The 21,649-nt window shown below is 47.8% G+C and overlaps 1 protein-coding gene across 1 annotated transcript in view; it reads left to right on the top strand.

Annotated features, from left to right (window-relative positions):
- Window positions 1-694: 694 nt before the first annotated feature.
- Window positions 695-21,649, top strand: part of LOC144268819 (antigen WC1.1-like) — a 65,518-nt gene continuing 44,563 nt past the window's right edge. The window contains exons 1-3 of the mRNA XM_077824071.1: window positions 695-758; window positions 3,504-3,818; window positions 18,267-18,581. Of these exons, the coding sequence (XP_077680197.1) occupies window positions 698-758; window positions 3,504-3,818; window positions 18,267-18,581 (691 nt within the window). The 5' untranslated portion in view covers window positions 695-697. The remainder of the gene's footprint in view (window positions 759-3,503; window positions 3,819-18,266; window positions 18,582-21,649) is intronic.

Raw genomic sequence — 21,649 nt, 5'->3', positions numbered from 1 at the left:
ACCCGGACATTCCGCTTACCTCTTCTGGAGGTCACATGTTGCCAAGCTTCTTCACTGGAAGCTCCATGACACACTCCTACGACTAATGTACCACTGCCATTCAGGAAGCCCCGAGCAGTCTGGGTTCCACAAAGGGAGCAGGGGTTGTTCCCCTCTCCTTTGGATACAGCTGACCCCAGTGGTAACATCCCAACTCTGTGGTTTTAGTGGCCTGGCTACAATTGGACACGCACAGCTCTGAGGGGTTCAATTGTAGAGGGTTTTTTTTCCCTACATTTGTTTTTTTAATTAATTTATCAGAGGAACAGCATTCAAGGCTCACTTTTATTCGCCTAAAAAGACAGAATCATTTTTCACACTGTTCTGCCCTACGCCAAGGAGGGTGGTTACATGATGATCCGAGACTGAAGCGAACATGACATCAGAAGCGGACTTGTCACTCATATATGGTCACAGCCAGAGTTTTAGAATTGTATTGGATGTTTTAGCTGCACGAAGATTTAGATAAACCCTCTGATAATGTCTAAAAAGGTGAATATTGTTTCTATTGGTTCCTTCTCGCAGCTGATGCCAGCCTCTGAATCTATATATTTCCCTTCCACTGCTTTGTTGTCACTTGTCAGACACAGAGGAGCCCTGGCAGGTGCTTAGGTGCAGCCAGTGCAGTGTCAGGAGGGGACAGCAGGTCCGTCTGGCAATGAAGGGGCATCTCTCCACTCAGCTGCTTTGGTTTCTCCTCTTTCTTCAGGACACCATGGGTAAGTGCCTGCTTTATTTCACTGGATGAGCTGGGCAGACAAGAACTAGAAAGAGAGTTTTGAATCCACTGGAAATGGGGTTTTATTCCAGAAATCAATGAAACAAAGGGAAAGCAGGCAATTGGGTTTAAGTAAATGTGTATGTGTAATTATCTCCCTGTTGGTTATTCTGAGGGAGGAGGTTTATATATTTGCAATAATCATAGATTTTACCCAGTCCCAGACTGTGTGTACTTTATAAAATACCCCAGTCTTGTAGCACTCTGAGCCCAGAGTTGGTTTTAGTGAACTAATGGCTTCAGTGCTTAGAAATTCCTGCTAAACAAATGAACCACAAGAAAAGGAAAGTGAGCTTCTGTATTGTGACCTCCAGCCTCATCTCCCATCCAGCTCTTTACCTGTGTATGGAACCTGTGAATAATTCCAGATATACACTCCATACCATTTAAAATAACACCGCTGTCCTGTGTGCATCCAACATGCTGGGCAACTTCAGCAGGGTTTGAATGATGCACTTGTCAGGACATTGAACTGTTCAGTAGCAGCTTGTTTCTGTGAGTTGCTGCAGTCTGAGATGCTGCTGTTCTGTAGCTGCAGTATGAACAGGTGAAGCTGAAGATGAAAGTCAGATTTTAGAAACCTCAAATATTTAACTAGAGACAAACTGCGGTACCACAGATGGTATGTAGAGATCACAGATAGCTCTGCAATGTCTCTGTGCCTCGGAGGGTAGGTGCTGAGGATTCCAGAGCAAGGACATTTTCTGAAGTGGGGGTTTTACCTGAACTTCCCAAGAAATTCCCACAGAAGACGCTGGAGTTTGATCTCATGATAAAACTGAACTTTACGAGAGTGAAAACGCAGAGAATTCCACTGGGATTCCTGGGTAACCAAATTGCCATGGTATGCATCATGTTAAACCAGGGGGCCCTATTCTCCCTGCAGGGTGGAGTGACACTAAGAGGAAATAATAATAATTAGCCTTTGCTGGTTTGGGCCACAAAGAGCAAGAGGCAGGTGTAACATGATGGTGGCTGCTGAAAGCAGAGAGCAAACATGCTACAGTGGATATGCCCTTCTGGGAACGGCACTTAGAGGAAATCATAATAATAAACCCCCAGTCACTGCTGTGGCGAGGACACCATGGAATACATGAGTCCACAGTCTCTGCCCCCTGTGTAACTTACAGATGGTTCTATGGTGAAAACCCTGCACTGGGAATCTGGCGATTAGGGTCTGTTCTTGTCTCTGCCACAGATTGAGTGTGTGACCTTGGGGCATCTCACTTCATTTCTCACTGCCTCAGGTTCCCTTTTTGTGAAAAAGGGAACAATACCTACCTGTGTGATTGAGGGTGGAGAGATAACGTGGGGATAAAATTCACCAGACAGAAAAAACCTTTAAATAAATTGAAATGAACAAAGTAAACTCTTTAGTCCCAAGCCCAACATGTGGGTTCCCACAGAGCTGGGAAGGGTCGGAAGAGACATCAAGTTTCTTAATCGGACTCAGTGTCACAGAATGAATCCCCTCAACAAGAGGGGACATGGAGGTGGGTCCAGAGCTCCTGGACTTCCCATAATAGTCACTGTGCTCTGGGGAAGGGGTTTGTTTTCACCATGAGATTATATGGAACAGTGCCCCCCACCACCACACACACACGGCTCCCCATCACTATACAGCTGTAATTGCAGCTAGGGGGAGCTCTCTGCTCTGAGCTTCTGATGTCCCCTCACCCCCAGGATGGAGTTATAGCCCCTGTTACTGGAGAGGAAATGTGCTTTATAAAAACGGAGGATAAAATATGCATAACACATATCTGCAGTTACACTTTGTAACCAGCAGGTAAATGCAGATGGGTAAAAACATTTTCTCTAATTCCTTATGAGAAAGATTTGAAGCGGGTGTAGGAGGACAGTTCTGGGAGGAGCAGTGACTCGGACCGTGGAGGAAGGCAAGTAGCAGTGAGTGGCAGAGGGCTGCATGTGGAAGCATGGCACTGAATGGGCCGAGCAGCAGCAAGTCTGAGGGGAGGGGGAGCAGGATAGTGGGATATGTCTGGCTCTCCATGTTATGTTCACAGCAGAAACACAGAGAAGTTAGATAAACATGAAATACTATTTCTGGAAGGTTGCAACGTAATGTGACTCTATTACTTAGAATGCAGAACCCTCACACACAAGAACCCCAAAACAGAGAGAGACAAAGCAGAGTGCTTCACAAGTCAGAGAAGCACAACTTACCCCACCTAGGTTTAGGTGGGCTCTCTGCAGTTTGTTTGCTGAAGGCCCAGATTGCCACTTCCTTACAAAGTTCTAGGTCCCGAGCCTGCAGACAGGACCAGGAAGCCTCTTACTCTTAAAGTGGCAGCAGGTTGTCATTTTAACAGTTTTCAATACACCACACTCCTTTCCAGGCAGGAGAGGTTGTTGGAGATGGTTGGAGGAGCTGGTGCCAGGGAGAGGTTGGGTGGGGAAACATGTTTTCAAGTGAGTGATGGGGGAGGAGGGTCGAAGGAAGGAGATGGGGTGGTGAGGGAGGGTGGTGAATCACACAGCAGTGACGGTGCTCAGCATTCACCAGCCCAGAGAACTCAGAGGGGAGGAGATACCTCATGCTGCCTCCCCAGTGACAAGCCTGACTGGGGGATCAGGGAGTAAAACCCAGGGCCCTTGTGTGATACTGTCCAAGCCAGAGGGGATGGGCTCTGCTCTGTCTGCAACTCTGCTCTGTGTCTCTTTGAAGGTGCTGATGAGCTGAGGCTGGTGAATGGAAGCAGCCCCTGTGCCGGGAGAGTGGAGGTTAAACACCACGATCTGTGGGGGACAGTGTGTGATGATCCCTGGGACATGGAAGATGCTGAGGTGGTTTGTAAGCAGCTGGGATGTGGATCTGCTGTCAGTGCCCCTGGCTGGGCTCATTTTGGAGAAGGATCTGGACCAACTTGGCTGATTGGAATTGATTGTGATGGTGACGAGTCAGCTCTCTGGGACTGCAGACATATAGGATGGGGTGCAGTCAATTGCTCTCATATTGCTGATACCGGAGTGATCTGCTCAGGTAAGAACTCCGCCAACCTGCCCCTGTAGGAAACTCCCCATGAGAGAGAAGGGACTGAATACATGTGTGACATTCCTGGTGACTTAGAGCTGGAGGGTGCCCTGCACTGAGGTCTGTGTGGAGCTGACCAGTCTCTCCCTGAGCTGTCCTGGGTAGACTGGGGATGAGCGGGCTGTTTCATCCTCTGGGCAGGTCAGGCAGCTGTCATGGAGTAAGGGAGGGGCAGGGGGCAGCTCCATTAGCAGGTCTGTGCTGGTAGGTGCCTATGTATAGAAGCCCAGTGTCTCCCCAGGGCAGCAGCAGCAGATGTGACCCTGCCTGTGGCTGCTGGAGCTGGGATGGGAGCCGGGGCGGGCGGCGGGGACGACTGCTGTGGAGATTTCCCCAGAGTTCCCTGAGGCAGCAGGAGAGGAGCCCTGAGCTTGACAGTGGAAAGGGGGAGGGGCCAAAACAGCTGGGGGTAGGTGCCGGGGGCAAAAACTGGCTACGCTTCTCCACATGGCTGCCCTCCTTCCCCGAATCCCCCCGCAGGGTCAGGCAGAAAACTCCCACATGGTGCGTAGCTCTTTGTTCTGCAGCTCCTGCCAATGTAACTTGCCCACTACACCGACATAATAACTCCACCTCCATGAGAGGTGTAGCACTTAGGTCGATGTAGTTCGGTCAACACAGTGTCAGTGTAGATGCTGCATTGCTTACATTGACCGTTGCTGCCTTTCTGAAGTCATCCCAAAATGCTCCACAGTGACAGTTAAATCAATGCAAGCATGGGCAGCGGGTATGGTAGGCCAGGGGAGGCTGTCTCCCAAAACAGCCAGGCATGGCCCCACCCATGCTCCACTGCAAAACCCCTCCGGCTTCCTGCTGCTTCCCCCTGGCCTCAGCCCAGGCAGGCTGCTCCTCTTCCCCAAGAGGGCTGGGGCTAGCACGTGCCAGCCTGGGACCCCGGGACTTGGGGCAGTTGGGGCCCCCAGTGCTCTGGGCCTGGGGGCGCTCGGGTGGGCAGGTCAGGGTGGCCCGACACTGCAGCGGGGGGGGGGGGCAGTGGCCACGGTCGGGGGCTCAAGGTTCTGGCAGGGGATGAGGGGAGGAAAGGGCGGAGGAGGGGCGGGGCCTCAGGCAGAAGGGGCAGGGATAGGGGCTCAGCTCCCCGAATGGGCGGCTCATGTGCCGTCCATGGGTGCAAGCGCCCCTGGTTAGGATGCGCACCACCAACACAAGGAGTGTAGTGTGGACACGCAAAAGTGATTTAATTACTGTGGCAGCTATACATTCACATAACTTAGGTCAACTACATTTTGTACTGTAGACTTGCCCTCAGTGTAGGACATTGGTCGCTGCAGCTGGCTGAACAGTGACAACACCTCTTTGTTCTGATCAGCTCAGTTTGCATCTCTCTGCTAGTCCCTGATCACTGCTAATGGTGAGGTCACGTATGATCACTGGGGTCAGTGCTTTGTGTGTCTCCCCCTCACACCCTGCCACTCACTTACCATCCTGTTGTAGCAACCAGGCAAGGTACTAAAAACTTCAACAGGACTTTATTTTTAAAGTGGAAACCTCTTTACCAAGCTGCTGCTGCACCCTCGGTAGCTCTCACTCCGCCTCCTCAACTCCCCCTCTCCTTCCTGTTTCCTGTCCTTTCAGACTCCCAACAGCCAGTGCTCCCAGTTCTAATAATTACAAGCAGCATCTAAACACCACACATCCTCAGTGACAGGATCCCCAGAAACTATGGGGGAGGTCACCCCTCCCTTGTGCCCTCTTGGCCCTGTGTCAGAACACAGGGGCCACAGTCACCATAAGCCCCCCCAGCCTTCCTTCAGAAATACGCCGGGCACAGTGGGGGCCTCCTCAACAGGCCCTAAAGTGGAGTAACCCTCAGCACATGGAGATGCATTGGCTCCCCTCTCAATCTCTGTGCCAGGCTCAGCACAGGTGCATGGATCTACCGGGGCCGAGGTGAAGGGTCTCTCTCTGGGCTTCATTCTGGTTTTCCTGTGTGCAGTGAGCTCTGCAGCTGCAGTGTCTCAGCTGAGGTGTAACTGCCTGAGCTGCACCACCCTTATTTCCACTGTTTCTATACCAGAAATGCACAAGTGCAGAGAGGAGCTCCTTTGCATAATGGGAGGGGCCAAAAGTGGGAGCCTGGCAGCCACACCCCCATTCCCTGCTGGGCCTGTTCTTGTCTCTGCAGCCGCAGCTCTGGGCTTGTAAACCCTGAACTTCTGGGCCTATTGGTGCTGCTTGGAGGATTTGGGGGGGATCCAGAGGGTACAAAGGAACTCGACCAGCTATCAGAGAATTAGGCACCAGCATTTACAAGGTAGATACTGAATAAACATGAAATGGAAACCGACTTGTCTGAGAAACCCTAACTCCATCCATCCTGCTCCAGTGTACCTCCTGTAACTCATCTTGGTACCAAAGCAACCAATGAACTGAGTGTCCCCTCACAGTTACTATTGACAATAATTTACCTCAGAAATAAAGAATCATTGCTCTGAGATTACAGATTACATTTACACTAAAGGAAAAGATTCCTTGGCATTTTAAGTTCCCTGCATGAATGTTCAGTGTTTGTCCTTCATTTTGGGTTTTTATCACACATTGGCACCACATTTGGCTCTTGGTAGACTGAGAGCTCTGCTCCCCAGACACAGCTGCTGTAAAGTTGCCCTGAGTCTGTGCTAGGGCAATGCTCACATGTACTAGTCTGCACAATGACCCTCCCCACACCTGACAAGCACTGGCTGGATGTTGAAAGGCCCCGTTTTACCAGTCAGTAATCAGCTCAGCTGCTTTGCCACTTTCCCTCTCTCCCACCTCTGATGTCTGCATGGCCCCTCCCTGGCTTTCACACCCTGCACCCACACAAAACCTGTCTGGCCAATTACCTGTATTGCACCAAGGGACATGCATCACATTTCCCTTCATCTACACACCAGGCAGCAACCCTGTACACACCAGGAGTACAGGAGGCGAGCAGAGAGGCCAACACACAGCATGGCATTGTTAGATATTGCTATTGAATAGGATCTCTGTCCACCAGCTTTGCACTTCTCTTTTGAGCAGCCTTGTGTCTTCTCCAGTTTACACCATCCACTTACATCCAGGCTCTCATGTGGAAATAAGCACAGTATGGATTTTGCTAACAGCTCCCTTCTGGAGAGTGCCTCTCCTTTCACAGAGCCAGCTGGTCTTGCTTCAACTACATCTACTTTTCACGGGCAACAATCAGCTTAGAGGTGGCGAGTGGGTGCAGTTGACTAGCGGTGATGTGTAAGGCCCACTTTGCACCACTGTTACACTGGTGCAGCTGCCTACACAAAGCACTATGGAGGACAGAGACCTCTGTGTGCACATAGCCCTGCAGTCACTGCTAGAGTTGAACATTTCTCACACTATTTATTATCACTGGTGCTCTCAGAGACGGGAGGCCATTGTTCATTCATTGTGATGAAGGCCAGACTCTCCTTACTGCCTGTGGACAGACAACTTTGCATATCAGTGACTGTGGAATTAAGGTAAAATTCACTAACAAAAATCCTCATTAATGCACCCGGTGGGAGATGAAGGCAGTCTGTTTAATGATGGGTTTACCTAGGTTCCTGGGGCTCTGTAAGCTACTACCTCAGGGAGAGGCACTGTATCTGGGAGTCAGGGGGCAGACCCAGAGTGTGTGAGGCTACCAAGAGAGAGAGCAGAGAGATGGGTGCCGTGTCAGTGATGGGTGCCGTGTCAGGTCAGGCGAGGATAGCAGTTGTGTCTGGGTGGCCACCAGCCCGCTGCTCAGAGGAGGGGCCATGTCTGAGAGAAAGGAGCGGGGCAGAGTCAAGTGACTGACAAGAGAAAGACTGGGAACACGAGCAAGTCTGACCAATAGGATATGAGATGCCCAGCACCGGAGAGACAAGAAGCCAATTTCGAGCAGTCTGGAGCCAGCTATGGAAAGGTCAGGACTGGCTGTGTGGTGAGTCCCAGGCCTGCATGCAGGGTCCCCCTTAGAACTGGCCCCTGGGCAGCAACATCCCTCAGCCTGGGCCTTTTCCTTTTCAAGGTGACTCCCCGGTTAAAGAGTTTTATTGGGAATACTCCCCACCCAGCCAGGCTGAATTAGTGCTTCAGCTACCAAGGTAAAATCCACCACCACATGGGAAACTTTGCTCTGACTGCGAGTCAAAGCTGCCTGCCTGCTATGAGTGTGTCTGAGCACTAGGGAAGGAGACTAAAGTTAGGATTTTTAGAAATGTTATTGCAATGTGCACCTTGAGCCCTGCACCCCTTTGTGATGAGGGGAAATCCCGGGAGCAGAAGCAGCCTGACTCCTGCATGAAGAGGATGCCTGAGAGCAGCGATCATCAGCCCCTGTGCAGTGACTGTGGAGTTTAGATTCATGGGAAACTAATGGGTACTATCAGCATGGGCACCAGTGACCCTGAGAGCAGTGTTTTACCATGTTGTGCTATATTTACTTCCTGTGAAATGTAATTACTGTGTTGAATATGTTGTATGTGTTTGTGTTATTTCTTGGGAGTCTCCAACTGTCTGGCAAGTAAGTGGGAGTTACCCTCTGGTTAGAATTTTCCTTCCAGCTTCCATATGACCCTACTAGGAAGGAATGAAGAGAGTGGAGGCACTGCCAAATAAATTCATATGGGAAGAATATGGAAGCTGAACCCTGCTGAGCTGGAGGTGAGATTCAAAAGAGCCCAGGCCTATCCATCAAAACCTGTAAGGAGATTGGTGCCAAAGGAGGTAATTGAGTGGACAGGGGGTCCTACATAAGGGTGAATGGGTTGTAAGAGGATTTTCACAGGGTAGCTGGTCCCTGTGGATAGGCTAAGCCAGCTACCCTGGACCAGAGTAGGTGAGTCCAATCCAGCCAATTGAAGAGGGCTGAGCTACACCTGGGCCTGTATAGGGCTGCTCGTGGGCAGTTAGGGAAGATAGACTGAGACAGGCTGCAGCCTGGGGAGGGGAAGACACACCAGAGTGGAGTTAGCTCCTGTGGTGTATCCCGCCAACAAGGGGCCAGGGGCTTGTGGAAGCAGCTAGGGTCCGAGAAGGGAGCAGAGGTGACTGAAACTGGGAAGCTGCCAGGAGCAGCAGTGCCAGAGACCCCTGGATGGGGTGGCCCTGAGACCAAGGAAGGAAAAAGAAAAAATTTCCTGTTGGTTTGCTAACTGGACGATCGAGATGCTCAAAGAGCACTCAAAGACGATAAGGCCTTTGCGGAGAAACGAAATTAATTCTTTGCATCGGTCTTCACTGTTGAAGATGTGAGGGAGATTCCCAAACCTGAGCCATTCTTTTTGGGTGACAGATCTGAGGAACTGTCCCAAATTGAGGTGTCATTAGAGGAGGTTTTGGAACAAATTGATAAACTAAACAGTAATAAGTCTCCAGGACCTGATGGTATGCACCCAAGAGTTCTGAAGGAACTCAAATGTGAAAATTGCAGGACTACTAACTGTCCATCTGTAACCTATCATTTAAATCAGCTTCTGTACTAAATGACTGGATAAGATGCCAATTTTTAAAAACGGGCTCCGGAGATGACCCTGGCAACTACAGGCCAGTAAGCCTCACTTCAGTACCAGGGAAATTGGTTGAAACTTTCGTAAAGGACAAAATTGTCAGACACATAGATGAACATAATTTGTTGGGAAATAGTCAACATGGTTTTTGTAAAGGGAAATCATGCCTCACCAATCTACTAGAATTCTTTGAGGGGGTCAACAAGCATGCGGACAAAGAAGATCCAGTGGATATAGTGTATTTAGATTTTCAGAAAGCCTTTGCCAAGGTCCCTCACCAAAGGTTCTTAAGCAAAATAAGCAGTCATGGGATAAGAGGGAAGGTTCTCTCATGGATTGGTAACTGGTTAAAAGATATGAAACAAAGGGTAGGAATAAATGGTCAGTTTTCAGAATGGAGAGAGGTAAATGGTGTCCCTCAGGGATCTGTACTGGGCCCAGTCCTATTTAACATATTCATAAACGATCTGGAAAAAGGGGTAAACAGTGAGGTGGCACAATTTGCAAATGATACAAAACTACTCAAGATAGTTAAGTCCCACGCAGACTGTGAAGAGCTATAGAAGGATCTCACAAAACTGGGTGACTGGGCAACAAAATGGCAGATGAAATTTAATGTTGAAAAATGCAAAGTAATGCACATTGGAAAACATAATCCTAACTTTACACATGTCGTGATGGGGTCTAAATTAGCTGTTACTATGCAAGAAAGAGATCTTGGAGTCATTGTGGATAGTTCTCTGAAAACACCCACTCAATGTGCAGCGGCAGTCAAAAAAATGAACAGAATGTTAGGAATCATCAAGAAAGGGATAGATAATAAGACAGAAAATATCATATTGCCTCTATATAAATCTATGATATGCCCACACCTTGAATACTGCATGCAGATGTGGTCTTCCCATCTCAAAAAAGATATATTGGAATTGGAAAAGTTTAAGAAAAGGGCAACAAAAATGATTAGGGGTATAGAACGGCTTCCCTATGGGGAGAGATTAATAAGACTGGGACTTTTCAGCTTGGAAAAGAGGCGACTAAGGGGGGATATGATAGAGGTCTATAAAATCATGAGTGGTATAGAGAAGGTAAATAAGGAAGTGTTATTTACCCCTTCTCATAATACAAGAACAAGGGGCCACCAAATGAAATTAATTGGTAGCAGGTTTAAAACAAACACAAGAAAGTATTTTTTCACGCAATGCACTGTCAACCTCTGGAACTCCTTTCCAGAGTGTGTTGCGAAGGCCAATACTATAACGGGGTTCAAAAGGGAGCTAGATAGATTCATGGAAGATAGGTCCATCAATGGCTATTAGCCAGGATGGGCAGGTATGGTGTCCCTAGCTTCTGTTTGCCAAAAGCTGGGATTGGGTGACAGGGGATGGATCACTTGATGATAACCTGTCTGTTCATTCCCTTTGGGGCACCTGCCATTGGCCACTGTCAGAGGACAAGATACTGGGCTTGATGGACCTTTGGTCTGACCCAGTATGGCCATTCTTATGTTCTAACTTCTGTTAAGAAAATATACATTCTCCCAAAAGACTGGGTGTGGCAGTGCATTCTTTGGAGCTGGGGGAGAAGCATGACTGGGTGACAAGGGTGAAAAAGGATTGTCAAATTTAACAGGTTTGTGGTTCTTTCTGGGGGTACACTGAGTATTTGAGTGTTGGACAGATGTAGGGTTGTGGGTATAGGCTGTTCAGTACAGTTCACCTGAAAACAAGTTGTATCTTAACAAAGAATACGCATTTGCTTCAGTGATACTCTTGTCATGTTCCCTATTCCCTGAGTGATGTTTTCAAAGGCAAAGTGTGCATGTTTGTCCTATGACTATACTGGATCACAGCTCAAAGAGGGGAGAGTTAATGTTGCATGGGTGTGCACCTTAACATTATGTTTTCAGGGGTTTGAGTTTACTGAACTCAGCATTCTGGAAGAGCACAAGATACCTCCGGGCAACCTTACCCCTGCACTAATGAAGGTTTCCGTCAGTGAATTTCTTAGGCTTTTTTTAAAAGAAAGAGAAGTGTTTGTTGTCAGAGTAGGTGATCATTTATACAGTTGTAGTTCTCACCTAGGTTTGCAGTTGACACAAACTGTAGCTAGGTAATGACAAAAAGACCTAAATTTTATATAGCGCTTTTCATCACTAGATCACAAACAGCTTTACCTCACTATCCCCATTATACAGATGGGAAACTGAGGCACAGAGTGGCGAAGTGATTTGCTCAAGGACACTTAGAAGTCCAGAGGCAGAGCTAGGAATAGTCGCAGTCCAGGGGTCTGTATACTAGGCCACATGGTTGCTTGGTGATTCCTTAGTGCTCCTACCCGCCTTTGTACCTTTTGTCACAATGGAATGGGAATACTGCTTGTGCTTTGAAATGTTTGCAACGGGTATTTGCTAAGCAGGTCAGTAAGAAAAATTCCATCTGTCTGTCCCAAAATCATTAAAGTCTTTTTTCACATGGTTGTTACAGTAACTTTAAGTGTGTGAGAGGAGACTGCCATTTTTCTCTCCTTCTCCACCCCCTGCCCCACCAGTCTCTGTAAAATTTAGTCCTCTTCAACGTTTCCAGCTCCCCCTCCCCTTCCTATCCCAGTAAGCCATTAGTTGGCACTCTAGAAGCCATTAACATGTAAGAAGTTGTTCCTTGCTGTCTCCTGCCCTATGTTGCTGCATAAACATATCACAGCAGCAGATCACTGGAGGGCTGCACCCTACCTTGGTTATGTAGCCTGAGCCACACATTGAGCTGGGGCCCCCATTCCCCTGACCGACCTGGGACTCCTTCCCCAGCCATGCCCCAGGCCAGTCCAGTCCAACCCCCTCCAAACTGCCTCCCCCTGCACACACCCACTGGTGACCTGTACCTTCACTAATCATTTCCTAAATTTCAGAGGTGGAACATTTAAAGTGGAACAGCTTCAACAGGAGCCATTGAGAGCATTCCAGCCTGGAATAGTTCACGGCCTGGTGAGTAGCACACTCACCTGTGGGTCAGGGACAGAGTACCTGAATTCAAGCCCCTGCTCCTGAGTAGGGATTCAAACCAGTGTCCCCCAGACAAGTGCCCTAATCACTGTCTAAAGGTTATAAGAGGGAGCACACACAGTTTCTGTATGACCTACAATGGACTCTTCTGATTTGCGACAAGTTCCAAACAGTTTCAGGGCTGAATCAAATATTATTTCTGATTTTTCGGTTTGCTGTCTGAACGAAAACAGCAATTACTGGCCTGGCTGTAGCTAGGACTGGTGACATGAGAGGGCTGGAAGCAGGGGTTAGTATGGGTGTGGAGGTGGACAGAGTTGGTGGGTGTGACACTCACAGCGTCTCAATGCCAGGGGGCAAGGGGCTCACTGGTATCAGGTAAAGAGTTTGAGATGTCCGGGCCAGTTCAGTGTCCCCAATTCACTGATGTCATAATCTGTGTCTGATAGGTGGCATGTATAATATTGGAAAACTAATATGTCACTGATATTGATATTCTTACATATCGTATGTATGAAGTGTATACAAGGAGTTATGAGTACAGGCTGGAATAATGACTAAAGTGTGTTTAAACCAGGCATGTCAGGGGGAGTTGGCAAACAGGTCTGCCAAAGGAATGTGTTTGCTTCTCTGACCAGCCCGGTCATCAGGTAGAGATGAAAAAGGTCCATTTACATATTAGGCAAAACTATGAAGCTCCAAGTTGGGGAGGAGACATCATGACATCAAATGCAGCAGGCGAGAGAAGCTTGGTCTGAGTTTTACTTCTCAAAGAGTACATTGCAAAGGTTTACTGGGCTATAAAGACAGGGGAGCTGAACCTCAAGCAATAAGCAATTGAATCAACTGATCGTATACAATATTATATACAATATCACTGAGTGAGATGTTCAATGAAAGCCTGTGACACACATAATATCATCATGAAATCTCTGTATTACAACTATATGAAGAATTATGGATTCTCAGTGATATTGGGGTTTAAAGTGTGTGTCCAAACAAAGGGTTTCTCACAGGCAGGACAGAAGGCAACTATCTACCTGTCCTCAGTGAAATTAAGCAAAGGGTCCCCCAAAACAAGGGAAGCTCTATTTGCATAGAAATCAGCAGGGGAATGGGAAGTCCACAGGAAAGAAAAAACAGCTTAAGGTCATCCTACCTCTGGAAACAAGATCATTGAACTTTGGAAGATATATGCAAGAACAGAAACCATCTTTGCCATCCATCACTAGACAAACACAAGACAACAGTTAAAAATTGACCCAGGTGAAAACTAGACAATGGTTAGGCTGTTGGTGTGCTGAGAGCACAATCTGTCATGCTGACCATGTACTCCCCTGTCCGTCTGTTTGTATCCCTCTGTTGTTTCTTGCCTTCTACTTAGATTTTAAGTTCTTTGGGGCAGAGACTGTCTTTCTCTTCTGTGTTTGTACAGCGCCTAGTACAATGGAGCCCTAGACCATGAGTAGGGCTCCCAGATGCTTTGATACTACTACTAATGTGCCTGGTGTGATAAGTGCCTATTGGATGTTGCACAACATCTGTGAGACCCAGGTTGAAATCCTGGAGGATGGATGGGGGCAGGAACTGGATAAAACTTCTCAAAATTATGGGCAGCCAGAGAGGGCCCCTTGCAAAATGGTCCAAGTGGTTAAGGGAAGAGAGTGAGGATGTCTTGTGCTTCTGCTAGGATGCCACAGGAATTTGTGGTTAATGAACATTGTGAGCAAGTAAAGGAGTTTTGGTTTGATTACATTCTGAATTAATAGCATGGGATGGGAGGTATTATGCCATTTATGGGCTGAGCTCTGAGTTTTTCAGACAAAATGGTAGCTAACAGAGGAGAGCAACAAAAATGATTAAAGGCCTGGAAAACATCAACTACGAGGAAAGATGGAAAAAATGGGCTGGTTTAGTCTGGAGAAGAGAAGGTCGATGGGGGGACATCCTAACATTCTTCAAGTACATAAAAGGCTGCTATAAATAGGAGGGCACTAAATTTTTCTCCTTAACAACTGAGGATGGGGCTAGAAGTAAAAGGATTAAATTGAAGCAAGAGAGATTTAGATTAGACATTGGGGAAAACTTCCTAACCGTAAGACTTGTTAAGCAGTGGAACAAATTACTTAGGGAGGTTGTGGAATCTCTGTCATTGGACATTTTTAAGAAAGGGTCAGACAAACATCTGTCAGGGGTGGTCTAGATAATACTTAGGCTATGTTTTCACTGCAGACCTGACAGTGGCACAGCTGTAAGGCATCCCATGTAGCCACTCTATGCCGATGGGAGAGGTCTCTCCTGCCAGCATAATTAAATGAGCCCTAACAAGCACCATTAGCTATGTCAGTGGGAGAGCGTCTCCTGCCGGCACAGCTCTGTCCATACCGGCACTTTTGTCAGTGAAACTTTTGTCAGTCAGGGGGGTAGTTTTTTTTACACCTCTGTCCGACAGAAGTTTCACTGACAAAAATGACAATGAAGACATAGGTTTAGTCCTGCCTTGGTGTAGGCGACTGGATTAGATGACCTATCAAGGTCCATTCAAGTCCTACACTTTGATCATTCTATGGAAATGAATTTTTTTAGTTTATCAAAAAAAAGAACTGTGTCTTTTAGAGGTGTGAATTTTTCACAGCCATGACCCATGGAGCTAGGGTGACCTAAGTTTTAGGAGTAGACCAGTCCAAAGAACGTTGTGCAAACTGAAAAACTTGGGTATTGAGGGAGAGCCCCACCAAGGAGTATTCACCCCTGACAGTGATGCATCAGAAAGCGTTCTCCTTCTCCATCTCCTGTGGGACTGAATGCAGTGGGAAGGATCTGTGCTAAGGTTGTTTGGAATTGTGCTCTCAATATGGTGCGTTCTCCATAGTTTTCAGGACATTGGAGCGTTGGGACACAGTGCTTGGCTTTTGCAGCAAAAGGTGCTTTATCACAGTTGTTTGCCTCTGCATTGTCTGCATCGTGTACCTCCCAAGGGCTGTGCGCTCCATTCTGACCTTTTGTTCATGCTCCAGGAAGCCTTTCCAGCTGTTTTCAGAGCCGTCTATTGGGATTAACTGTATGCTCCATGGAACAAATCATGTATAGCTTTTTCTTATTTTTTCCTGAGATCTGACAGCCTCTCTGCACACTACAACTCTCCTCTTCACACAGTTACACGTGCACAGGGAAATAAGAAAAAGCAGTCCTTTATGGTCCCATTCCTCATAGTCTCCATGCCAACAATGATAAAAAGTTCCTGTTCCCATAATGTCGGAATGACATTCCCATCTTCTCTTTCAACTCCATGTTTTCCCTTGTGATAGTAAGATATTCCCCATTTATTTCCCACTCTACAGACCTTCTGTACTTTATTTGAGTGGTGCACATGCGTGTGTGGGGAGGAGGGGGCAGGCTTTGTGTCGGCGAGATTTTTAAACTGTGTATGGTTTGGAGCAATTGGGGGGTGGATGGATGACTCTTTTCTTTTCTAGGGTGGGTGGAGGAGTGGCAGGAGCAGGTTAGTGACTGCTTGTGCCCTTCTGCAGGTTTTACAGACTACAGCTGAGTGAATAGTTTGATTTTCTCAGTTCAGTGGCCAAACCAAAAAATCTGAAAAAAGAACTGATTCACTGAGAGCCAAAACTGAATGTTTTTGTTTTTTCTTGCAGAAACGAAACATAAAAACATTCTTTCTGATCTAATGAAAGATTTGAAATATGATTTTGAAAAGACATTAAAAAAGGAACAAATTTTGGGAGGGACGGGGAAAAATTTCAGTTATTCATTCAGCTGTTCTCAGGACAGCTTGCAGAGATGCACGTTCAGTTACTAACCTGCTGGAGCTCGTTCGCTGACTCGGTACCAGATTCAGAGCCACCTCACTTTCATTTTCTCTGACAGTGCTCTGTAGACGTCTGCATTCTGGTGACTCTTATCCACAGGGAAGTGGACATGCTTGTCTCCAGACAGGCCAATCAAGTCCTGGGCCTCTACAGAGGTCTATGTGGAAGCGGGGGGCCTTGGTTGCTATGGGAATGTGAACTCACCTGGTACTGAAAAGAGGCGCTCCTGACTGCCTGCCAGCATTTAACCAGAGAGGGTACATCTGGTCAAGATGACCCCAGAGCTGTGGAGTGCAAACAGGCGCAAAGCAGGTTGATGCAGGTATGAAGCGATGCAGTGTGGGACACTAGCTGTAGGACAGTCAGCAGCATTAGCATTAGGAATTATTTCACAAGAATCTTACAATGAACAAACAGAATGTGAAGTGGAGCTACTCCTTCTCCAATGAGGATTAGTTACGGCAACCTAAAATGCCAAATAAATTGCTATGAGAACAGGGTTCATGTGGACACAAGGTATTTAAGGCGAGCTAATTACAGTTAATATGAGGTAACATCCCCTATAGACAAGCCATAAGGGTAATTGAGAAGGGCTTCACACTGGAACCGGCCTTCCATGTGTCAGGCTTTGTTGGCGTGAGGCCGACACACGAGATCCTAATTCCAAGCAGTTGGAGCAGCTCTGTTCTCTGGCATCATGCAGAACATTCCCCTGCTTCCTTCCCACTAGTACTGTATCTAGTCTGTTCTAGACTATCTTCAATCACAGTGACTCGGTCATTTCCCCTGTGTGTCTATCCTGCTCTACTCCTTCCACTGCTGGGGAATTATTCCTCCTCTCTGCCCTTTGCTTTTCCCTTCTGAACTCTCAGCCATTATTTTAGTATTTTCAGATAATATGAATTATGAAGCTCCTCCTCTCCTTGTTCTCAGCTCTGTGGAGACACTTGCTATTCCTTGCCCCTTAATTCTCCTTTACTCCCCAGTCTCACAGATTGAGCCTCTTTCAAGCCTCCAGGCTTCATCATTGAATAGTTTCCTTTCTTTGAACTTTTGCCAGTTTTTCAATAGCCTTCCTGTAATGAAGGGACAGAAATAAAATATGCCAGCTGAGGATGTACTTAGACCATGTAAACACTCATCAGTCCCACCTGCACATTCTGCTTTGTGTCTATCTGTTCACTACTGAGAATTACTTTGTTGCCTACTCCCACCCCCCAGCAGTGTCACACATTGCCCTTTTATTCAAACTCTCTCTCATCACTGGAGCACAGTGTTGTTACCAGATTTGCCCATTACTTTGGGTTACATTCATTTATTAGGGCTACTCTTTGAGGGGGGGAAGGTTCTGTAATTCTATCAATGTACTAGTTGTGTCACTTGTGTTTCTGGGTAAACTGATGGCTCAAGGGAATATACCAAAGTTGTTGTGTTCAGGCTCGGCAGTAGGGACTGCTCTTTCCTGGCTGTGGGCGGTGTTCCTTGGAGGGAGCTCACAATGCAATTAGGGAGCTTCAGTATTTTGGATACCAGGAACAGATTTATTATTAGAATTGGTCTGATAACTACTGAGCTGGGTGTGTGCAGGCGTGGGTTCGTTAACATCTGGAGCAGAGATCCCCCATCATGCAGTGCTTCCCTGCTTTTCAGGTCCCAGAGTTCCATGTGGCTCTTGCGTTGGAATCTCTGGTCTCCATTGTGTATGCTAATAGAGATGCCTCCCTGTCCCATCTGCCATGTAAATGAGGCTAGGGGAGTTTCCTTAATCCTGTCACCCTTGTCCCAGGGGTTTAGGTGTGTCTCCCACTTGCCTTTTCATTGCTTTTTGTAAGTCTTTCCTCTGATCGGTTTTGGTTCAAGCAGAGGCTGCGGGGGAAGGTCTTTCATGAGTCAGACAGGCTGGGTACTGCGCCCTGGTTCCCCAAGAACACAGAGCTGACTGGTAGAGGGCTCCTGCTTATTTAACAATGTCTTTGCTATTGAGAGAAGAAGGTTCTCTTCATTTCATCCCCAGGAAGGCATGGGGAAGGTTATGGGATGTCAAAATAACCAACACTGATTGATGGATGCATTGACTCTCTAGGTCTCATCGAGGTCCGTCTGATTGGAGGGGACACTGCCTGCTCAGGACGTGTTGAAGTCAAACATGGAAAAATGTGGGAGACAGTCTGTGATTCACACTTGGATTTCAACACCGCTTCTGTTATCTGCAATGAATTAGGGTGTGGACAGGCTGTAGCCACCTTGGGAACAGCTCACTTCGGAGAAGGACATGATCTGATCTGGAAGGAAGAGTTTCAGTGTGTGGGGAATGAGTCTCTCCTTCAGAAATGTCCCAGGATGTCCCGTCCCAACCACACATGCTCCCACGCAAATGATGTCGGCGTATTGTGCTCAGGTAAGAATTCAAACTGGTGAACCACTTACACTGTAGACCCTACAGCTGAGCCACTCAGTCTCTTTTCTCCCACATCCAATATCCCTCACGTAAACCCACATCCCAGAAAATTTTGCGTGTTTCCAAGTTGCTCCAAAGGATTCCTGTCTGCTACAAAGGATGGTTCCACTTTCCCACCACCCAGGGGGAGCCAAGAAGACATAGTGGGAAACCCCATTATCTCTCTCATATTCCTCTCTATTTCAAGTGTCTCCAGTAAATGGGGACAGTTCTATTTACCTTTCTCCTGATACAAGGATAGGGTCCCAGAAGAGCTCTGATTTCCCTTATCCTCCACTAGGGATGCATGTTCTCCACTGCTGAGCACTCTCCTCCCTACTCAGATACATCTGTAAGGGGAAGGGGAAAGGTCTAGTGGTCAGAGCACAGAACCAGACACCGGGAAACAGGGGTTTTATTTCCAGTTCTGGTTCTGTATTCAATAATGCCTTGTGCCTCAGTTTCCCCATTTGTGAAACAACAGTTAATTTCCTACCTCAGAGAGTGGCTGTGAGGCTTAACTTCACTTGTGTTTGCAAAGTGCTTTCAGGCACTTGAATACATAGTACTATATAGGGGCCAGGTTTTATTATTTTAAAACTTTCTTGATGGAATTGGAGCAGTTGTGGCCACTTTTATGTTATTGCCCTGCAACAGGGGTTGGCTTTGTGCCACCCATTCATGCAGATCTGCTTACTAGAGACTAGCTGGAAGCCTGTGCTATTGCACGGGTGTAATTTGTAAAGTCCTGTGAAGCAACAGTGACTGCTGGAAGAAAATATTAAGCAAAAAACATAGAAAGAATATTAAAGCAAAACATGTACATTGTCAAATTGCAATGTACGCACATCACTGCTTTTTCTCATATCATCTGTCTCAGATATATCCACCTCCCTCCCAGTTGTTTTTTAAATTACTTAGGACAGTTAATGTTTACACAGAATTGTGAACCACCCATTTCATTTTTGTTGAAAGCATGCAGCCATTTTCATTCTGAGGCAGACATTAATTAAAAGACAAGTGCTTGACAACTTGAACACCTGACAGCTCTCTCTGATTTGAAAGTGAGACTTACTTATTACCAAGGTGCCTTTCACCAAGCTGAGTCTATCACTGTACCAATACTGTATTTATTGCTAAAATAAGTTGTCATCCTAGTCTATCTTTGGGCTTTTTAACTGCCCTCTATTCCCCTGCCAGTGTGAGTATGTGATAATTTCAGGTTGGAAAGTCAACCTTGTAATGCACACACAAAATACCCCTCTCCCTGGCTGCTCAGCTGGAGACTGCACTTGCCCTCTTCTCACCCCTGAGATGGGGGAACTGCCCTTCATTCCCTCTTCACTCATCGCAAGACTTCCCTACCTCCTGCTGCCCTGGGACACCACCTAGAACCCAGCTACATCACTTCCCTGACTCCCCACTCCCCCGCCTCCTGGGCCAAGCGGGTTTGTCTTCTGCCTGGTTCCCAGCCGGAACAGTTTACCAACTTCACCCTCCCTTGCCTCTTGCTGCCCCGGGACCCTCTCTCTGCTCTAGGGATATACATGAAGGCAGGGCTCAGTGGCAGGGCAGGTCTGTGTCCTCAGCCCTGAAGCTCTCATACAGAGCTTGGTCCAGCCCTGAAAACTGGAGTATTAGAGGAGCTTCTTGTGTCATCACAGCAGCTCCTCTGATTTTTTGTAGGCAGCAAAATCCCATGACTCCCAATCAGCTTGTGAGATCTGGAAACACGGCAAGACTACCTTCCCCTGGCTGCTTGGAGGGGACACCCCACCTCCACCACCAACTCGAGGCTGGGGATCTGCCACCTAATCCCCTTCATCTCTCACCCCCATTGCTGTCTTCTGCAGCCCCCTCAGCCTCCCTGAACTTCGCATCCCCCTACATCCCTCTCAACCTCCCTTCCACCTCCACCTCCAGCTGCCCTCTGCCCCCCACGTCCCTCTGCCCCCCAGCCTTTTTCCTGCCCCAAATCCTTCTCCATGCCATTCTGTTCAAAACCCCTAAATCTGCCTCCTGCCCCTCCCCTCCCTGTTCCCTGCTCCCCGCAGGCTTGTAGCTTGTCCCAACATTTCATGCTGACTCAGCACACATCCTAGGCTTCAGAGTGACTAACAGACAGAGTGACAGACCTGGGATCTTCTTATATGGGTAACAAAGGTCACCTTCTTGTCAGGGCCAGGGTCTTGTCAGGACACAAACCTAAATGGACGAGCTAAAAGAAGGGTGGGGCGAGCTAGCGAGGTGCCTTTCCCAACATCACCGCTAACAGCAGAGCCTGGACAGGATCTGCACTGCCCACTAGCCTGCCTGTGGAACACACCACTGGCCGAAAGCCCAGTCCACAGCAGCCAGCTGGATAGCCCGTCCATGTGTCCATGAGGAGATCTGGCTGGCTCACTGGCCGTGGTCATATTGCCAGGTTGGGTGTTAGGATGGGCTGGGGGAAATGGAAAACAGAGAGGTCTTTTTCCTGAAATTTGAAGTCCTGGACAGGAGAAGCCAGGATTGGAGATGGGCTGCCTTTCTGTATAGGGTGGGGTTGCCACCTCTAAGGCACAGAAAAACTGGCCTGTCTGTGGGCAGGCCCACATCCCAGAAGAGGCGAGGCTGGTCTGTGGGCAGGACCGAGTCCCAGGGTTGGGGGCAAACATGGGGAGGAGCTCAGTGCTCAGAAAGTGAAGACAAGTTTGGTGGGATTTGTGGTTGGGAGTGTGGCACTGCTCTCCCATTGACTGGTGCCTGCCTTGGCCCACTGCACCCATGCAGCTCAGGATGAGTGTGCCAGCCGGGAGGCCCTTGTGTGTTTCCAGCTGTGACACGCATAGCTGGAGTTCCGAGATCGCTGCATGCCCAGGCGCATTTGTGCACAGCTTAGAAATCCTGGCAACACCAACCCCTCCCCGTCCCCCAGCCATTAACACCTTTGGACCAGCTACTGGCAAGCCTAAAGAAAAACTAGTCAGGCTACTCAAAAACCAGCCAGGTAGTATATGGCTGGTGGTGGGGAGAGAGAGAGACCTCAG

This window comes from Eretmochelys imbricata, chromosome 1, assembly GCF_965152235.1.
Source record: "Eretmochelys imbricata isolate rEreImb1 chromosome 1, rEreImb1.hap1, whole genome shotgun sequence".
Lineage (NCBI taxonomy): Eukaryota > Metazoa > Chordata > Testudines > Cheloniidae > Eretmochelys > Eretmochelys imbricata.
Note: the sequence above shows the minus strand (reverse complement) of the source record. Positions and strands in the feature narration are given on the sequence as shown.